Here is a 15,350-nt window from a genome sequence, read left to right as displayed (position 1 = left end):
CGCTCGGGTGGGTGCCAAATTGACCTCCCCCCCCCGAAGGTTTTCCGGAATGGTTTATGTAGGGCGCGCCGTAGCCGCGCCAAATTTTGCATAGCTGTAGAAAATTGAATGGCGCATCGTCGGACATCAATAATTCAGATGCACCTTGTAAGGTCGCTGACCTGTGGCCGGTCAAAGTCAGGCCATGGTTTAAGCGAAGATAATTTCCAGGAAATCGTTAAATTTGATCCAACAACGGAGTGTCAGACGAAGCCATACATCTCTGAGATACTTTTTTAGGCAACATGACAATTCAATGAGCAAACTAAATGGACCTAGGGTCAGGAACAACTGTCAGGCTAACGTCAAAACCAACATGTTTTGTCTCTTTAAGGCTTGCTGTATAAGGTAGTTCCTGGTGCTAATCTCGAATTTATTGATAACAGGAACTGCATTATACACCTTCCATAGGCTTCTTAATTTATTGATACCAGGAACAGCGTTATACACCTTTCATAGACTTCTTAAACTAACTGAAGCAGACTTCAGGCTAACGTTAAAACCAACATGTTTTATCTCTCTAAGGCTTGCTGTATGAGGTAGTTCCTGGTGCTAATTTTGAATTCATTGATAACAGGAACTGCGTTATACACCTGCCATAGACTTCTTAATTTATTGACAACAGGAACTGCGTTATGCACCTTTCATAGATTCTTAAAGGTCACAATAGGTCACTGACCCATAATGACCCACGTCAAGATTTCGCTGTCAGGAACATACTGCCTAGCGTAATCTTTGTCGCTTATCCAAATGCAAAACTTAAAGCAGTCTTGTATCATTTCAGTCACCATGACCTTCAAAAGGTCAAACAAGGTCACTGACATTATACGAGCATGTGACCTTTTGCTTAACAGTTATCTAGGTTCTAAGGGCCCTTTGGGGACCAACCTGGAATTTGACTTTGTTTGCCATTATTTGATCCAAAGGTCATGATCTGGGAGCGTCAGCATTTGACCTAAGTGGGTTCACGCCCAGCTTAACACGCCTTGTGAATTTGGTGTCTCTAGCTCTTTTAGTTCTTGAGATCTCAGCGGGGTCAAATTGACCCCCGCACCCGAGCGAAGGGTATCCAACAGGCCACCCAGGCAAGTGTTAATTATAGAATGACGTCTTAGGCACAGTGTGTCAATTATGGTCAAATGCGTTTACGTTCATTTCAAAGACCTTGAGAAACATAAGTCAGTACAAAGCATCGATCATTTGGTCAAAATTCGTACCAGGCCATCGAGTTTGATATGACAGCGTGGCTACCTTCGGAAGAGCGACCTCGTTGTCATATTGAAGACTTCTTCAATCTATATATTTTTAACTCGACACTGATCAGTTGGCAGTTATAGCCTTGCTATAATCTCAACACTGATTGATTCTCTTTGACACGGCGTCGTGGAGCCCACATATTCAAGCCTTGAGCCTTGCAGAACTCGAGCGGAGCGGGCGGATGGCTGTGCGGTTGCGGTGCGTCTATTTGACTGGAATGTTAGTGGTGGGCTGAAATGCTGTTGGGAAGACGTTGCCAATCTAAGGCATCTGGAAGCAAAGTAGGTGGGTGAAAACTTTGTTTGAACGTATTGCCCCATTTAAGACACGCTAACTCTGGCCAGCGGGCATGCGAGACTTGCCAAAGTTCCGTACCCAATCTGACAACATTTTTAATATGCTATGAACAGGCGGTTTCCGTTCCCTGTGAAATATCTGAGCGAATTGCAGTCAGTTCTTTCCCGACGCACGCACACGGGAGGTAGCATTAATGACTGCCCAATCCTAGCTTCGGATTGTACCTGCCATTCGGTTCTAGGTGCGCTCGAAGAATGCTAAAGATGATGTACGGGCAAATTATGGGCACAGACTGCATTTGCTGGAATAGGCCCTCTCAAGAGGCCGGCACAAGCGCAGCAAATCAGCAAGTGAAATGTTAAAAGTAACGTCCAATGAGGAAATACATGCATTATTTATGTTGGGTGGTATCGGTATCCCAAGCGTATGGTCTCTCATATTTCAACTGGCTAAACTGCGTGCAAATCGCCCGTAGTTATGCTGAAATAGGTGAACATAAACAAACATCCTCCTTTCTCAACTTTATTGCACATGCGCCGAAATCGCTTTCACTGTTCCTTAAATACGTGCTCCTGGCAATCTCAAACTTGAACGCAATGCCCCGGAGTAAAAAGATGATAGAAAGTTTAAAATGATGATTCGACTGTGACGATAACACACGAAAAGGCTTCGAACTTACTAACCCATTTTGTTTCCAATCAATGACATCTTGTTGGCACTTCACACCTCGCATTGTGACTGATGTTGACTTAAAGCTACCCACCTATCTTTGCAAGGTCAAAACTCTTTCGGAACAACAGCTAAAGCAAGAACTCAGTGGTGTATGTTTCAATGTTTTTAATAAATGGCAATGCACGCAGCAGCTGGCTACAACAATAGCCTCCCGGCCAGCTGTGACGTCAGTGGGACAGCCTTTACGCCCTGCTCGCCGCATAGCACCTGGCACCGGACGACGGTTCTGTCCATACCACGCATGGTGAACTTCACGACGGAGCGGAGCGGCAGCCAGAGGGGCGAACATGGGATGGACAGCCGGCAGCCAGAAATGGCGATGTGTCAAGAACGGCCGGGGGCCAGAAACAGAGACCTGCCTAAAACGACCGGCGTCAAAAAAAGGAGACTATCAAGGGCGACCGGCAACCAGAAATGCAGACATGTCAAGCGCGACCGGCAGCCGGAAATAGAGACATGTCAAGAACGACCGACAGCCAGAAATGAAGAAATGTCAAAAACGGCGGCAGGCAGAAATGAAGGGACGTCAAAAACGATGGCAGGCAGAAATGAAGACATGTCAAAAACGACCGGCAGCCAGAAAAGGCGACATGTCAAGACCACCGCTAGCCAGAAATGGGGGCATGTCAAGAGCGACAGGCCGACAGCGGTCCGGACATGTGGCGACAGCCGTCTGAAGAAGGGAGGTCTGGTAATGGTGGTGAGGGTCAGCCTCCACCGCTGCCGTCGGCTGGGCCGTGTCAATAAACAGAGCGGTGGTCGACCGTGTCCGCAGCCGTCGCCCGCCTTAAACGCAGCGTAAGTGTGGGAGTCGGTGGCGTGGCTGGCTGCGAGCAGAATTCCCTGCCTGCGTGTGACCAACGCATGGTGAGCATCCTGAATCATGGGCCGGATTGGTAAAACGAATCGCTGGGTGAATCTTATGTGCAGCATGGGAGAAGATATGGGAAAAGAAGACGCATCGCACGGGGAGAAAGACGAAACAGAGAGAAGATGCTATCGCCACGCTTCAGTATCAGGATAAAAGTCGTTTTTTCCATATGCCGGGATTGCAGAAGCCGAAGTGCGTCGAAACAACACAGCTGAAATTGAAGTTTCGGCCCTATTTATCTCCGCTTCGGCGGTGTGTGCCAAGTGAGCCCAGCCATCACACAAACGAAGTGGAGGAGGCCACACACCCGCAGGGCTGTCACAAAGAGAAAATATAGCCCGCGGAAGTTCTTCAAAGTGTTCTTCAGAGTGAAGGGTGGGCATGGACAAGAGGGTAACTTGCGAATTCTTGCGTTCATTAAAGTGATTGGTAGCTCAAGTGTCTGCAACAAGCTAATCTGAAACTTAAGCAGTTTCGGCCCACTTGCCTTTACCGGGTAAAACAAAAGAGGTCACGGGCTGTTTAGGACAAAACTTGCATGCATGCTGATAGACACGCGTCCAAAAACTCGCTTCATATGCTGCATGGGTAAAATCGGGTTAGCATTTGCAGTTCTGATACCTCATGCGAATAAGCTGCTGTTTTCCGCAGACGGGCCTTACTATCCTAAACGAATCATGACTTGCGTCCTGTTCGTCGTGGGCGACTAAGTACACACGTTTGATAAACAAAGACCTATGCCGCTAACCTTTGGCCCGATAACATAAATGTTTCCTTCCGACGACCCATAAGAGCAATACAAGATCATCGTGTGCCAAAGAGAACTCCTCAAATGTCAGCACACTGATCATCGTTTCCGATGTTCATACGCAAAACACCCTGATTACGGACCGAAATCAGCGTAAAAGAATTATAGATATGCCAATATAAAATCACCATGTTTCGGATGACAGTACTTTGCAGGGTGGGCAACAAGGAATTACTGGATCCATCCAGGCCGTTGTCATCCCAATGCCTCTTCACGTGTTTGCACGATTCAGCCAATTGATACCAATGGGGTTCTCTGCGGTCTTCTAAAGCTTCTCTTTCTATGAAAAAGATGCTTTTGGGTTGCTATGTTTATTTTGTATTTATTATTTTCGACTCTGGTGTTTAGCATTATTGTGAGACTTGTATTTTTCCATGTGGGTTTGGCAGCGAATTAATGAACTGCTATGGCGGCTTACTACGTTTTGAGGTAGGTTTTACCGACCGTGCTGTCGGTTATCCTTGGCCACGGAGAGACGCTGAGGCAGGCGATTGAAAGATGGACAGTGAGTAAAAAATGCATTTATTATTGAAAACACCGAAGGTAGAGCTACTTTGAATCGTCAATCGTTCCTTCGTGGCGAAGGCCATTACTCATTATGCAGTGTGTTATGTATGTGTTATGTCATGTTATGTTACGTTATCTAATGTATATATATATATATATATATATATATATATATATATATATATATATATATATATATACGCTATCTGTTATGTAGGTATGTTTTATATTTACTCTAGTAGCCTTGATTTAATGTCCGTTTAGAGTGATCTTCGTCTTGGAAACAAGCAATATCACGTAAGTGGTTCAGTGCATTAGCGATGAACATTATTTACATAGATATGACAGTAGCATTAGCCTTATTCATCAGAGAAAAAAAAACAGGAGAATGGAGATATAGCTGGGTTGATACCTGGGCAACACGCCTTTATCGAAACAATAGCGAAAGTGAATTAAAAATTTCCTGCCGATGGTCCAATTCAACTTTTCAGGTATTTTTAGTTTTTTATACAACAAGCCAGAGTTTTTTTTTACAGGACACCAGCATTTAGGAGATTTAACACCTATCACCCAATTAAACACCTACCTAAGAATTATAATGGCAAACATACATGTACATGCAAATGAATTCAAGCAAATAGGCACCACGCATCACGCTTCACTCAAACATGCAAGCGAGTTGAAGCAAACAGACACCACACATCGCGCATCAATTATACATGCAAACAATTTCAATTAAACCGGCATGACACATCACGCGTCAGGGATCACTTACACATGTAAACAATTTAAGGTAGCACATATCACACATAAAGTCGCATATCACGTTCGCATAATCATCTATGATGAGCCTTGTATGTTAAGATTTGGTCGCCGACTTTTTATAAGTTACAAATTTTAAGCTTTTATAGGTTCCATAAGTGTTTTATAACTACTTTTCTATTCACTTTTTAATTCACTTCTGCCATTTTTTCGATAAGGGCTTGTTGCCGAAATGTCAACCCAACTATATCTCCATTCTCCTGGTTTTCCTGCGAGGAATAAGGCTAATACTACTGTCTTATCTACAAGCAAAATCAGTCGAACATCCATCTACGGGGGGGGGGGGGGGGGGGATTTGTGCCTCGTCCATGCATTCACTGTGTGCGCTATAGGAAATACTGGAATGCACACTACATCATATCACAGAACATTCGTGGACATATCAAAATACTCTAATAAACGCTTCATAACGTCACAAAACATTTGAGGTGTCCATAATATGTATCTGCCTGACCGGTTGTTAGCTAAAAAGGGACCAGCTCGCTACGTTTTTGTTCATAGCGGGTTTAATGTTCCGAATGCACCTGTTATTTCAAAGCTTTCGTTCGACCTGGCCATGGCACTTACATAACAGTTTTCACGCAACTGTACCTTCAGTAAGGACATCAAAACCGTGGTGATCACAAAAGTGAAGTTCAATTGGGCTGCTCATGCCCTTTTTGAAGGCGGCGCGGCAATGATAATGTGCCAAATTCGTCTGCGTTCAAATGCAGGTTATGCTAGTGTCAGAATGCGCACTGGATGAAAGCTGAAAGGGCGAGATTTTTTGTGTTGATAAGGCGAATGGAGGTTGGGGGCCTCGCAGTCTAGCGTGAAACCCGGGGTGAAACGAAACCTAGGAGCGGACATTTTGTGAGGGATTTTAAGAGAAGGGAAGGTAAAGGCGCTTGTGGAGATCGTGAGATCATGGAAAAAATGCCGGTTAGAATATCATTGAAAAAATGCAGGTTAAAATGAAGGCCACCTTTTTCTACCACCTAGTACTTCGGCCTTTTTAGAACGAAGAAAACATGGACAAACGAAATCAGAACAAGACAGATGCGAATGGCGGCGATATGTTTAACCGCGATTAAAATGTAGACCTATGCTCAGCCTCGTGTCGGAGTTTGACGGCACGACCCAGCCAGTCTCTGAATGCTCAATAAGGCGAAGCTAGAATGGTAGCTCTGGGTTGTGACAGGTCTCCAGAACACGGTCCCGCTGCGGCCGACGGGAGGAGCCTTCGCTGTTTACCAGCAAATTGGAGAGGAACAGGAAAGGAGTTGTGATGAAATCAAGAATGCACTGCCGCCTGCTTTCGCACTGGATAGATTTCGCGCCTACAAATATTCCGTCGGCCGCAAGCTACATGCTGGTGAGGCGGCCGATGCCCTCTCAGCTGATCTACGTCGTATGCCAAACCTGTTTGGCGGTATGTCAGATGGGGTCCCGGGGTGCACTTTTGTGGCGAGTCTCCCGGAAACCGCACGGCTCACGCTGCGGGCGGGAGCTCGTATAGTGGATATGTCGCTCATCCAACATTTGAACCGGACCCGCGCGCTGTTGGACGAGGGTGTGGGCGCGGCTGCAGTCACCTCTGCCGCCGGCGGTGGACTGTACGGACGTAGCACTGCCTCAGACGCCAGCGCCGTCTGTTACGCGTGCGGGCGAGCTAACTGCCTAACCCAGGGGCTGTATGCCGGAGTTAGGTGGTCGCGGTCGCGGTTTCCGTGGAGCGCACAACCTGCGATGCTTCCGATACAGTCGTTGTGGGCACGTGACATCGACATGCCAGGGAAACGGAAACGGGGAGATGAATTCAGCGCCTGTCTTCTCTCCAGGTCCTCAGTGAATGGGGCGCTCCCAGTCATTCAGTTGAAGGTGGGCGACGTGTCCTGCAAGGCGCTAGTAGACACGGCATGCAGGCAAAGTATTGTTCATGTGTCTGCTTGCTGGCGATGGAATAAGTGCAGGGTTAATGTGGCTGACCACTGTCAGCGGGGAACGACATTGGTGCGAGGGCACCGTGGTGGTGGATACGACACTGCAATCAGGTCAGATTGGCTGTAAATGTTTTGCTTGTAGTCCAGAAACCACCTGGTTTTTCCCTCATTTCGGGGATGAACGGAGTTGACGCCATGCGAGGTGTGACCATTTATGCACGTGTGACGTCCGTCTTGGCGTTGAACTTAGGCGGCAGCCTGATCATACATCTGCGATGTGCACGACGGTGATCAGCTCCGATGAAACTAGTTTTACTGTGACGTACAACGTGGTAGCTAAGAAGCGGTCGTTTCAGTGGAATGATTCGACCGAAATGACCCAGATAAGTTGCTGAGCACGATCGCAGAGTATCGAATTCCGCCGGCAGCACGCCGGGAGTGAGCGAGTTCTCTCAAAGTGGGTGGATGAGGGGGGGGGGGGGGGGGGGTGGCCCGTCCGTCACGAAGAACGGCCACACGGAAAAGTGAGAGGAACGATCCCCTTCATAGCGGTGATAAAACAGGAGAAACGTAAAGCACGGCCAGTATTGAGCTTCAGAGAAGTGAACGCCCACCTAGTGAACGCCCCTAGTAAACGCCCACCCAGTAACCAGTGAACGCCCACCTAGTGAACGCCCACCTAGTGAACGCCCTCCTAATGAACGCCCACTTAGTGAACGCCCACCTAGTGAACGCCCACCTAGTGAACGCCCACCTAGTGAACGCCCTCCTAGTGAACGCCCACCTAGTGAACGCCCACCTACTAGTGGACGCCCTCCTAGTGAACGCCCTCCTAGTGAACGCCCCTCCTAGTGAACGCCCACCTAGTGAACGCCCTCCAAGTGACCCGCACACGGCTGACGCGGACGTTTGTGCAGAAAAGATCAAAGAGTGGCGCCGGTGCGGAAGAAACGTGGCCCCGCTAGATCTTCGTGACGCTTACCTACAGATCAACAGACATCAATCGCTGTGGGCTTACCGAACTGTTGTTTGGCGGTCAAAAAGGGTGCTTGACCAGACTCGGTTTCGGCATGAGCATTGCGCCATTGGCCATGAGGAAGGTGTCGAGCATCGCGCTTAGCTGGGATGAAAAGATAGGTGCCGCATCAGTCCGTACGTAGACGACGTCCTGGTGATGGGAGACGTCATGAGTTCAGATGACGCGAGGGCTCATCTGGAGCAGCATGGGTTGGTGTGCAACCTCTTGAGCGCATATAGGACGGAGCTCACGTGCTGAGACTGATAGTCCAGGGGTAATGGCATGAACTGTCCTGGCGGCAAGCGAAAAGCGACATCGAGCTGCCGTCAAAGAGAACGAGGCGGACTGCGTTCTCCATCTGTGGTCGACTGACCAGTCACTTCTTGTTTGTGGTTGGCCGCGTGTGGTGACGTCATACTTAAAGAGGCATGCCAATGTGGAGGCAACCAGCTGGGACGATGAGATAACCGGTCCTCAGTTGCATGGCAGAGACTTCAGCGTGTCAGAGCATCAGATCCCGCTCGAACGAGGTGGGACGTGGCCGAGACTGACGCTGTTACGTGGGCTGATGCAAGCTGTCTCGGCCTAGGAGCCGTCCTTTAAGTTGAAGAAGAAGTTATCGAAGATGCATGCTGGCTCCGTAAAGCATGGACTGCCATACCAACCTCGCTGAGCAGATGCCGTGGTTTGGGGCATAAATATCGAAGTGACAAGGAAAATGGAGCGTTTCACGCTCGTCACCGACTCGATGACAGTGTATTACTGGCTCTTTGACGCTCTGTCTGGGAAGACGCGCTTGAAGACGAAAGCGGCAAGTGAGCTGCTCATCCGAAGACGCTTGGAAACGATCGAGAGCGTCGTTGCTAACTACGATATTGACCTGAAGGTTAAGATTGTTCCGTTCCGTCGGCCGAAAACAGAGCCGGCATCTTGGCTAGAGTCGCGAAGATGTGGCTGTCGCTCGGCTCTGCTAAAGCGGCCCAGAGACTCAGGGAGTCTGCGGAAGCTCCGTGGCGGAACCGGACATTATGGCTGTGCACGAGACCAGCGGGCAACCGGGCATCAGGCGCACGCTCCACCTCTGCAGAGGTTGCACCCATCCGCGGCGCGGGAACAGATACAGCAGGTGGTGCGCCGGTGGCCAGCTTGTCAGTCTATCGATCCGACCCCACAGAGATGGCAACATGGTTCGCTGGATGTAATGCAAAATTGGGACCGAGTGAGCATGAACATCTGTCATGTTGATGGTCAGCATTTCTTGACACTGATGGATTGCGGCCCTTCCAGGTGCGTCATTTGGAGACGGCTCGGGTGGCAGGACATTGACAGTGTTATCGCTCAGATGCCCCGTCGGGGAACGATATTTCCGATCCGTCAAGACTCTCGCAGCACGCCAGGGTTGTGCGGTGGCGAAGGCTGTGTATGGGTATAACGTGATGCCGCGCAACGATGGCCTGCCTCCACCCCTGCAGACACTCTTCAATTTTGCATCTCGAGTCTGCGATATTGACCCCGATGCGAATGCGAATTCGTATGAAGAGCAAGGTCGGTACAGTGTGGGTGATCATATACGGGTACGCGATTCTAGTCGACGTTGTAATGTGCCGAGTTCGCTTGGTACTGTGAGCTGCGTGGCGTGATGCCAGAGTGTTGAAGCTGATGGTGTTTCGCGTCACGTACGTGACCTTCGCCTCGCGTTGCTGTCACGGCCCGAGCTGGCACACTCACAAAGGCCAAGCGTTGTAAGTAGCCTTGATTCCGTGCCGGCCTCTGTTGATTATGATGGTGAGCTGATTATGATGGTGGACTGATTATGATGGTGAGCTGATTATGATGGTGGACTGATTATGATGGTGGGCTGATTATGATGGTGGACTGATTATGATGGTGAGCTGATTATGATGGTGGACTGATTACGATGGTGGACAGACGATGCCAGAGGCCGAGACTAGTGATACTAGCGTTGAACATATGTTTGTTTCTGGCGATGATGTCGACGATGATGAGGTACAGCGCGAGAGTGGTGTAGTCGGGACTCAAACTCCTCGAAGAAGCACAGGGGCGCAAGCCCCCGCCATTTTAACGTAATATGATGACCTGTAGGATCAGGGGATCGAGTGGGAGAGTGTGTCAAAGTCATCAGCTACGTTTAAAGGCGGATTTTGCCAGTGTGGGAATGCACGCGGGGTGAAAGCTGAAAGGACATGATTTGAGTGGAGCTGAAAAGTGGAGAAAAGCTGAAAGGACATGAGGAAAGAGGAGTGGAGGAAAGCTGAAAGGACATGAGGTTTTGTGGAGTTTGAGTGGAGGAAAGCTGAAAGGACATGATTATTGACGTGGCGACTGGAGGTTGGAACCTCGCTGTCCGACGCGAAACCTGACATGAAAAGGAGTTTGGAGCGGGCATTTTGTGGAGGGTTTGTCAGAGAAGGGAAGACGAAGGCGGAGGGAAGACCGTGAGACCATTGAAGAAATACGGGCTTAGACGAAGAGCCCACCCTTTCCTGCAGCAGATAATAAAGTCTCACGGGGCGCATGCTCACCTCCACGTAGGAGGCAGGCCACAGTGCGCGCCTGGCCTGATACACCACGTTGTCGCGCAAGCTTTGTCGAAGACGTGCAGGGAACGTGCAGGGGATATACACGCCCCGTCTGATGGGATAGGCTGGGCCCGCATATCGGTGCGAACTGTGTTGGGCATTTCTCTGCGCGATGTATGTTCAGCACTTCAGTGAAAATCATGTTTAGGTGATTTTGGGAAACATGGAGTGTTAAGATAATTTCTTTCACGCTCACGGCTTACTGTATGCTTCATGGATCCAATGATTGGACGTCAGTCACCCGACGAAAGCAGTCATCCGAATTAAAATAATACTGTTTAAGCCTATTTAGTATTATTTACTATTTAGTATGAGTTACCACCCCAGCTGCTTTGTGCATGATAAATGCTGAACCGGCTCAGAGAAGGTTTACAACTTGAATTACTTGATCTCCTCTACTATCTTGCCCCTACTGCTATACGACTTTACCCGCCACTACCGGTCTCCAGCGTAGCAATTCCTGTTGCAGCGAGCTTTCCGTGAATCCGTGGGTACCGAGTTCCAACCACTAATGCTGACATTATGCAGCACCTCATGGTGACTGTTGACCTGCACGTGCACAGGTCGTCAACCAGAGACCTTGGCCAGTGGTGGCGACAGGGCTGTAGCTTTGGGTTACGGCCCTGTTCAGTGAACGGCAATCCACCGTGCGCGGAGCAGACAGCTGACGAGCCGTCGCTTGCGCTGTCGTCAGCAGTCCGCAGCTGTCGTCGGGTGTCACATGCGCGTGTTCAGGACGGTCTGCGCGCTGAGTGCACGCTGGCACAGAGAGACACCGTCCGCTCGTTTGCAGTCCGCAGTCCGCAGCTGTCGTCGGAAGTCCCGTGCGCGTGTTGTGGACGGTCTGCACACTGAGCGCGCGCGGGCACGGAGCGCCGCCGCCCGGCCGTCTCCGCAGGCAGGCGCGAGCGGCGCGCCGGCCGTGTTTAGACACCGCTAGATAAGCAGACCCGGGTGTCGTCTTTCTGTTACACTGTCAGGGTTTGCACTGTAGATGACTGATGGCGTGCGCCCCAGCTCACTGGGCAGCATTGGGCTACCACCGGGTTGGGTTCGGAACGGTTGTTGGCTGCTTCAGTGGTAACGAACAAATTGTCTAGCCCGCACTGCATGGAGCATGCCAAGAAGGGCTGGTCAAACAGTAATATGATACAACGGGCCTTAAATTTGGAAGCAAAATAACGTTCGGCTGGAGGCGAAACCTCAATTTTCTGGATTAATACAAACCTGATGATAAGTCGAATGATACAAACCATAATGATGCGAACCCGAAATGATACAAGTCGAGTCTCATGTCAACTTCCCAACGCGCTCAAATACGGTTGGAATGGACCGTGCCGCCTCACCTGATGGCGGAGGCTCTGGTGGCGTTGATGAGCGCGCCACCCTTGTACCAGCGCACCTCGGCGGTCGCTGCGCCACGGACCCGGCAGGTCAGCCGCACCTGGGACCCCAGCGACCTGGGAGTGCCTTCGTTGTCGACAGTCAGCCCCTGGTGGACGCAGTGCACCGGTCAGTTCTCATTGGCACGGTGAACCGATCAGACGCTGACAGACGCGGTGAACCGACCAGATGCTGACGGACACGTTGAGCCGACCAGACGCTGGCGGACACGATGAACCGATCAGATGCTGACGGACACGGCGAATTCATCAGACGCTGACAGACACGGTGAACCCATCAGACGATGACGGACACGATGAACCAATCAGGCGCTGACAGACACGGTGAACCGATCAGATGCTGACAGACACGGTAAACCAATCAGGCGCTGACAGACACGGCAAACCGATCAGGTGCTGGTGGACACGGAGGGCCGGACAGACTCTGACGCAATGGTGGGTCAATCAGATTCTGGCGGCACAGTACACGGGGATGAGACGCCGACGGACATCTGGACCAGCCACACTCTGACGGTCATCTGGACACTCTGACCGGTATGTAGACCAGCCACACTTTGACGGACGTCTGGACCAGCCACACCCTGAAGGACATCTGGACCAGCCACACCGTGACGGACGCAGAGGACCGGTCAGATTCTGCGGAACACAGCGCAACGGTGGTTCTATGATGAACACGAGTGACCAGTCAGCCTCTGACCAACACGAGTGACCAGTCAGCCTCTGACCAACACGAGTGACCAGTCAGCCTCTGACCAACACGAGTGACCAGTCAGCCTCTGACCAACACGAGTGACCAGTCAGATTTCGACGGTCCCGTCAGCCGGTCGGACCATGCCAGACACGGGACCAGTCAAGCTCTGGCAAAGTCAGCGGACAGGCCAGTCTGACGTGCTTGGCGGACCAGTCAAACTTAAAAGATAATAGCGATACGGAAGAAGGCGCCCAGGCAGTTCCTGCATGGCTAAGCTCACGGGAGCCTTTCAGCGCAAGTTGTTTGTAAGTGCTGTAGTTTGCGCGTCAAGTTCGGCGTACGGCTGCAGCAGCGGCAGCAGTAACCCGTGCTGAGCCTGAGTGACTGCCGCGCTGGTCCGCCGGGACCCTCACCATGATGAGCAGCTCAGGCTCGGACCGGAAGCCGAACCGGAGCGGGCGCACGCGAACGTCCCCGAGCCGGCCGCGACGCACCGCGTCGGCGACCCAGCCGTACACGGCCGCCTCGTCCGCGAGCAGCGCCGTCAGCGAGAACTGCAGTTGGTGCCGGGCACTGCCCGCGCTGCCGGCAGGGCGAGTGTCAGCGGCGTCAGCGGACGGCGCCCAGACATGCGTCAGCGCCAGCACCACCGGCGCCAGTGCGGAAACAGTCAGGTGGCGTTAAGAAGATTTGCCGCCCATTCGAAATGGAAGTGTCTGTGAGGAATGTTCATCAGGGGAACTTTAACAGCATAGGAATGTCTTAGACATGATCAATAACTTGCAAGGGTGACTGGCAGAACATTTCAGCCTGAAAAATTGAACGGATGCGATGATTCACTCACGGGTTTTCAATTATTCGAAGAGGCTTGGAGTCTTGAAACCGTGTGCGATTGAAACGAAAGCGAGCTTCGATCTGTAAACAGATATCGCATCATATCTTACGACACACAGCATTCATTCACATGCCTACTGGAGATGTCGCATTCCCGAAGACGTGACAGGCCCGGCATGCCGTCGACCACGGCAAGACAGACCCGCGAAATCCCGCCACTGGTACGCGACGCTTGGCGTGAATCAAACAAACCTTCCTTTGACCCACACAAGCATTTTTTGACAATGACAATGGGCAGTAGCGAGCTGTTGAGGGTGGACAATGGCACTGTGCAGAAGCGAGTCGCGTGGGGTGGACCCGGGACCGCCGCCAATCCTGTGGGGTGGATCCTGGACCGCCACCAGCGCCTCTCGGACCGCCCCGTTGAGGCATGCCGAGTGGACCGTCCAGCCGCCGGTCAGGGACGTCTACCGTATCAATCACCACCAAACCACAAACAAACAGCCGAGAACAGGCCATATGGACGCAGCCGGCACGAACAGCGCTGCCCTGCTGGGGTCGGATCATCGATGGCGACGGCCCCTGCTGGGATTGGACCACCGATGGCGACGGCCCTCTACTGAGATTGGCTCGTCGGTGGCGACGGCCCCTGCCGGGGGTCGGATCATCGATGGCGACGGCCCTCTGCTGTGATTGGACCACCGATGGCGACGGCCCTCTGCTGGGATCACCGATGGCGACGGCCCTCTACTGGGATTGGACCACCGATGGCGACGGCCCTCTGCTGGGATTGGACCACCGATGGCGACGGCCCTCTACTGGGATTGGCTCGTCGGTGGCGACGGCCCCTGCTGGGGTCGGATCGTCGATGGCGACGGCCTCTACTGGGATCGGCTCGTCGATGGCGACGGCCTCTGCTGGGGTCGGCTCGTCGAAGGCGACAGCCCGCGTGGCTGCCGTAGGCAGAGCTCATCGCAGCGAGGCGCTCACGTTTGTGCCGTCCAGCTGGATGTCCCGGTCACGGATCGTCACCTCGATGATATAGCGGCGCAGAGCTGCGGAGGCCGAGAACGGGGTCATAGCGGACCAGATGACGACACGGAGCGGCGTGGCACGAACAAGGCGTTAGGCCATGCACTGTGGTGAGAGTGGGCGTACGGACCTTGTCCTCATTTGCGAGCGATTGTTTGCAATAATTATTCGGGTACAAATGTCATACATTGCCGGAAAATTGCTAACGCAATATGTTACGAACAAATGCCATTTCAATGGTAAGTGTCGAAGTAATCCACGTGCGCCTGTCCAGCATGTTACGATGCAGATAATTCTTGACCATCGTCCTGTCTGTGGGGTGGGCTGGCTGTCCGATGCGATCCCGCTCCTCCCCCCTCTTTAGAAGGTCTTCTGTGAATATCTCTCTGGCGTGCCGCGCAATCTCGCCCAAATTTTCAGAAGGCTCATTTCATCTGTTTGGAGTTAACCCCTTCTTACGTTGGAGTTCATTGCAAATGTTCGAGCACCCTATGTCCCTATCTAGCTTATATAGCTA

The 15,350-nt window shown here is 51.5% G+C and overlaps 1 protein-coding gene across 1 annotated transcript in view; it reads right to left on the bottom strand.

Annotated features, from left to right (window-relative positions):
• Positions 1–14,856, bottom strand: part of LOC119097902 (uncharacterized) — a gene marked incomplete at its 5' end in the record, with an annotated part of 40,001 nt that extends 25,145 nt beyond the window's left edge. Inside the window, 4 exon segments of the mRNA XM_037220848.1 lie at positions 12,220–12,365; positions 13,381–13,549; positions 13,812–13,882; positions 14,792–14,856. Of these exon segments, the coding sequence (XP_037076743.1) occupies positions 12,220–12,365; positions 13,381–13,549; positions 13,812–13,882; positions 14,792–14,856 (451 nt within the window).
• Positions 14,857–15,350: the final 494 nt, after the last annotated feature.

The sequence above is a fragment of the Pollicipes pollicipes genome, unplaced genomic scaffold (assembly GCF_011947565.3).
Source record: "Pollicipes pollicipes isolate AB1234 unplaced genomic scaffold, Ppol_2.1 Scaffold_4727;HRSCAF=5580_pilon_pilon_pilon, whole genome shotgun sequence".
Classification (NCBI taxonomy): domain Eukaryota; kingdom Metazoa; phylum Arthropoda; class Thecostraca; order Pollicipedomorpha; family Pollicipedidae; genus Pollicipes; species Pollicipes pollicipes.
This window is presented reverse-complemented; position numbering and strand designations above follow the sequence as displayed.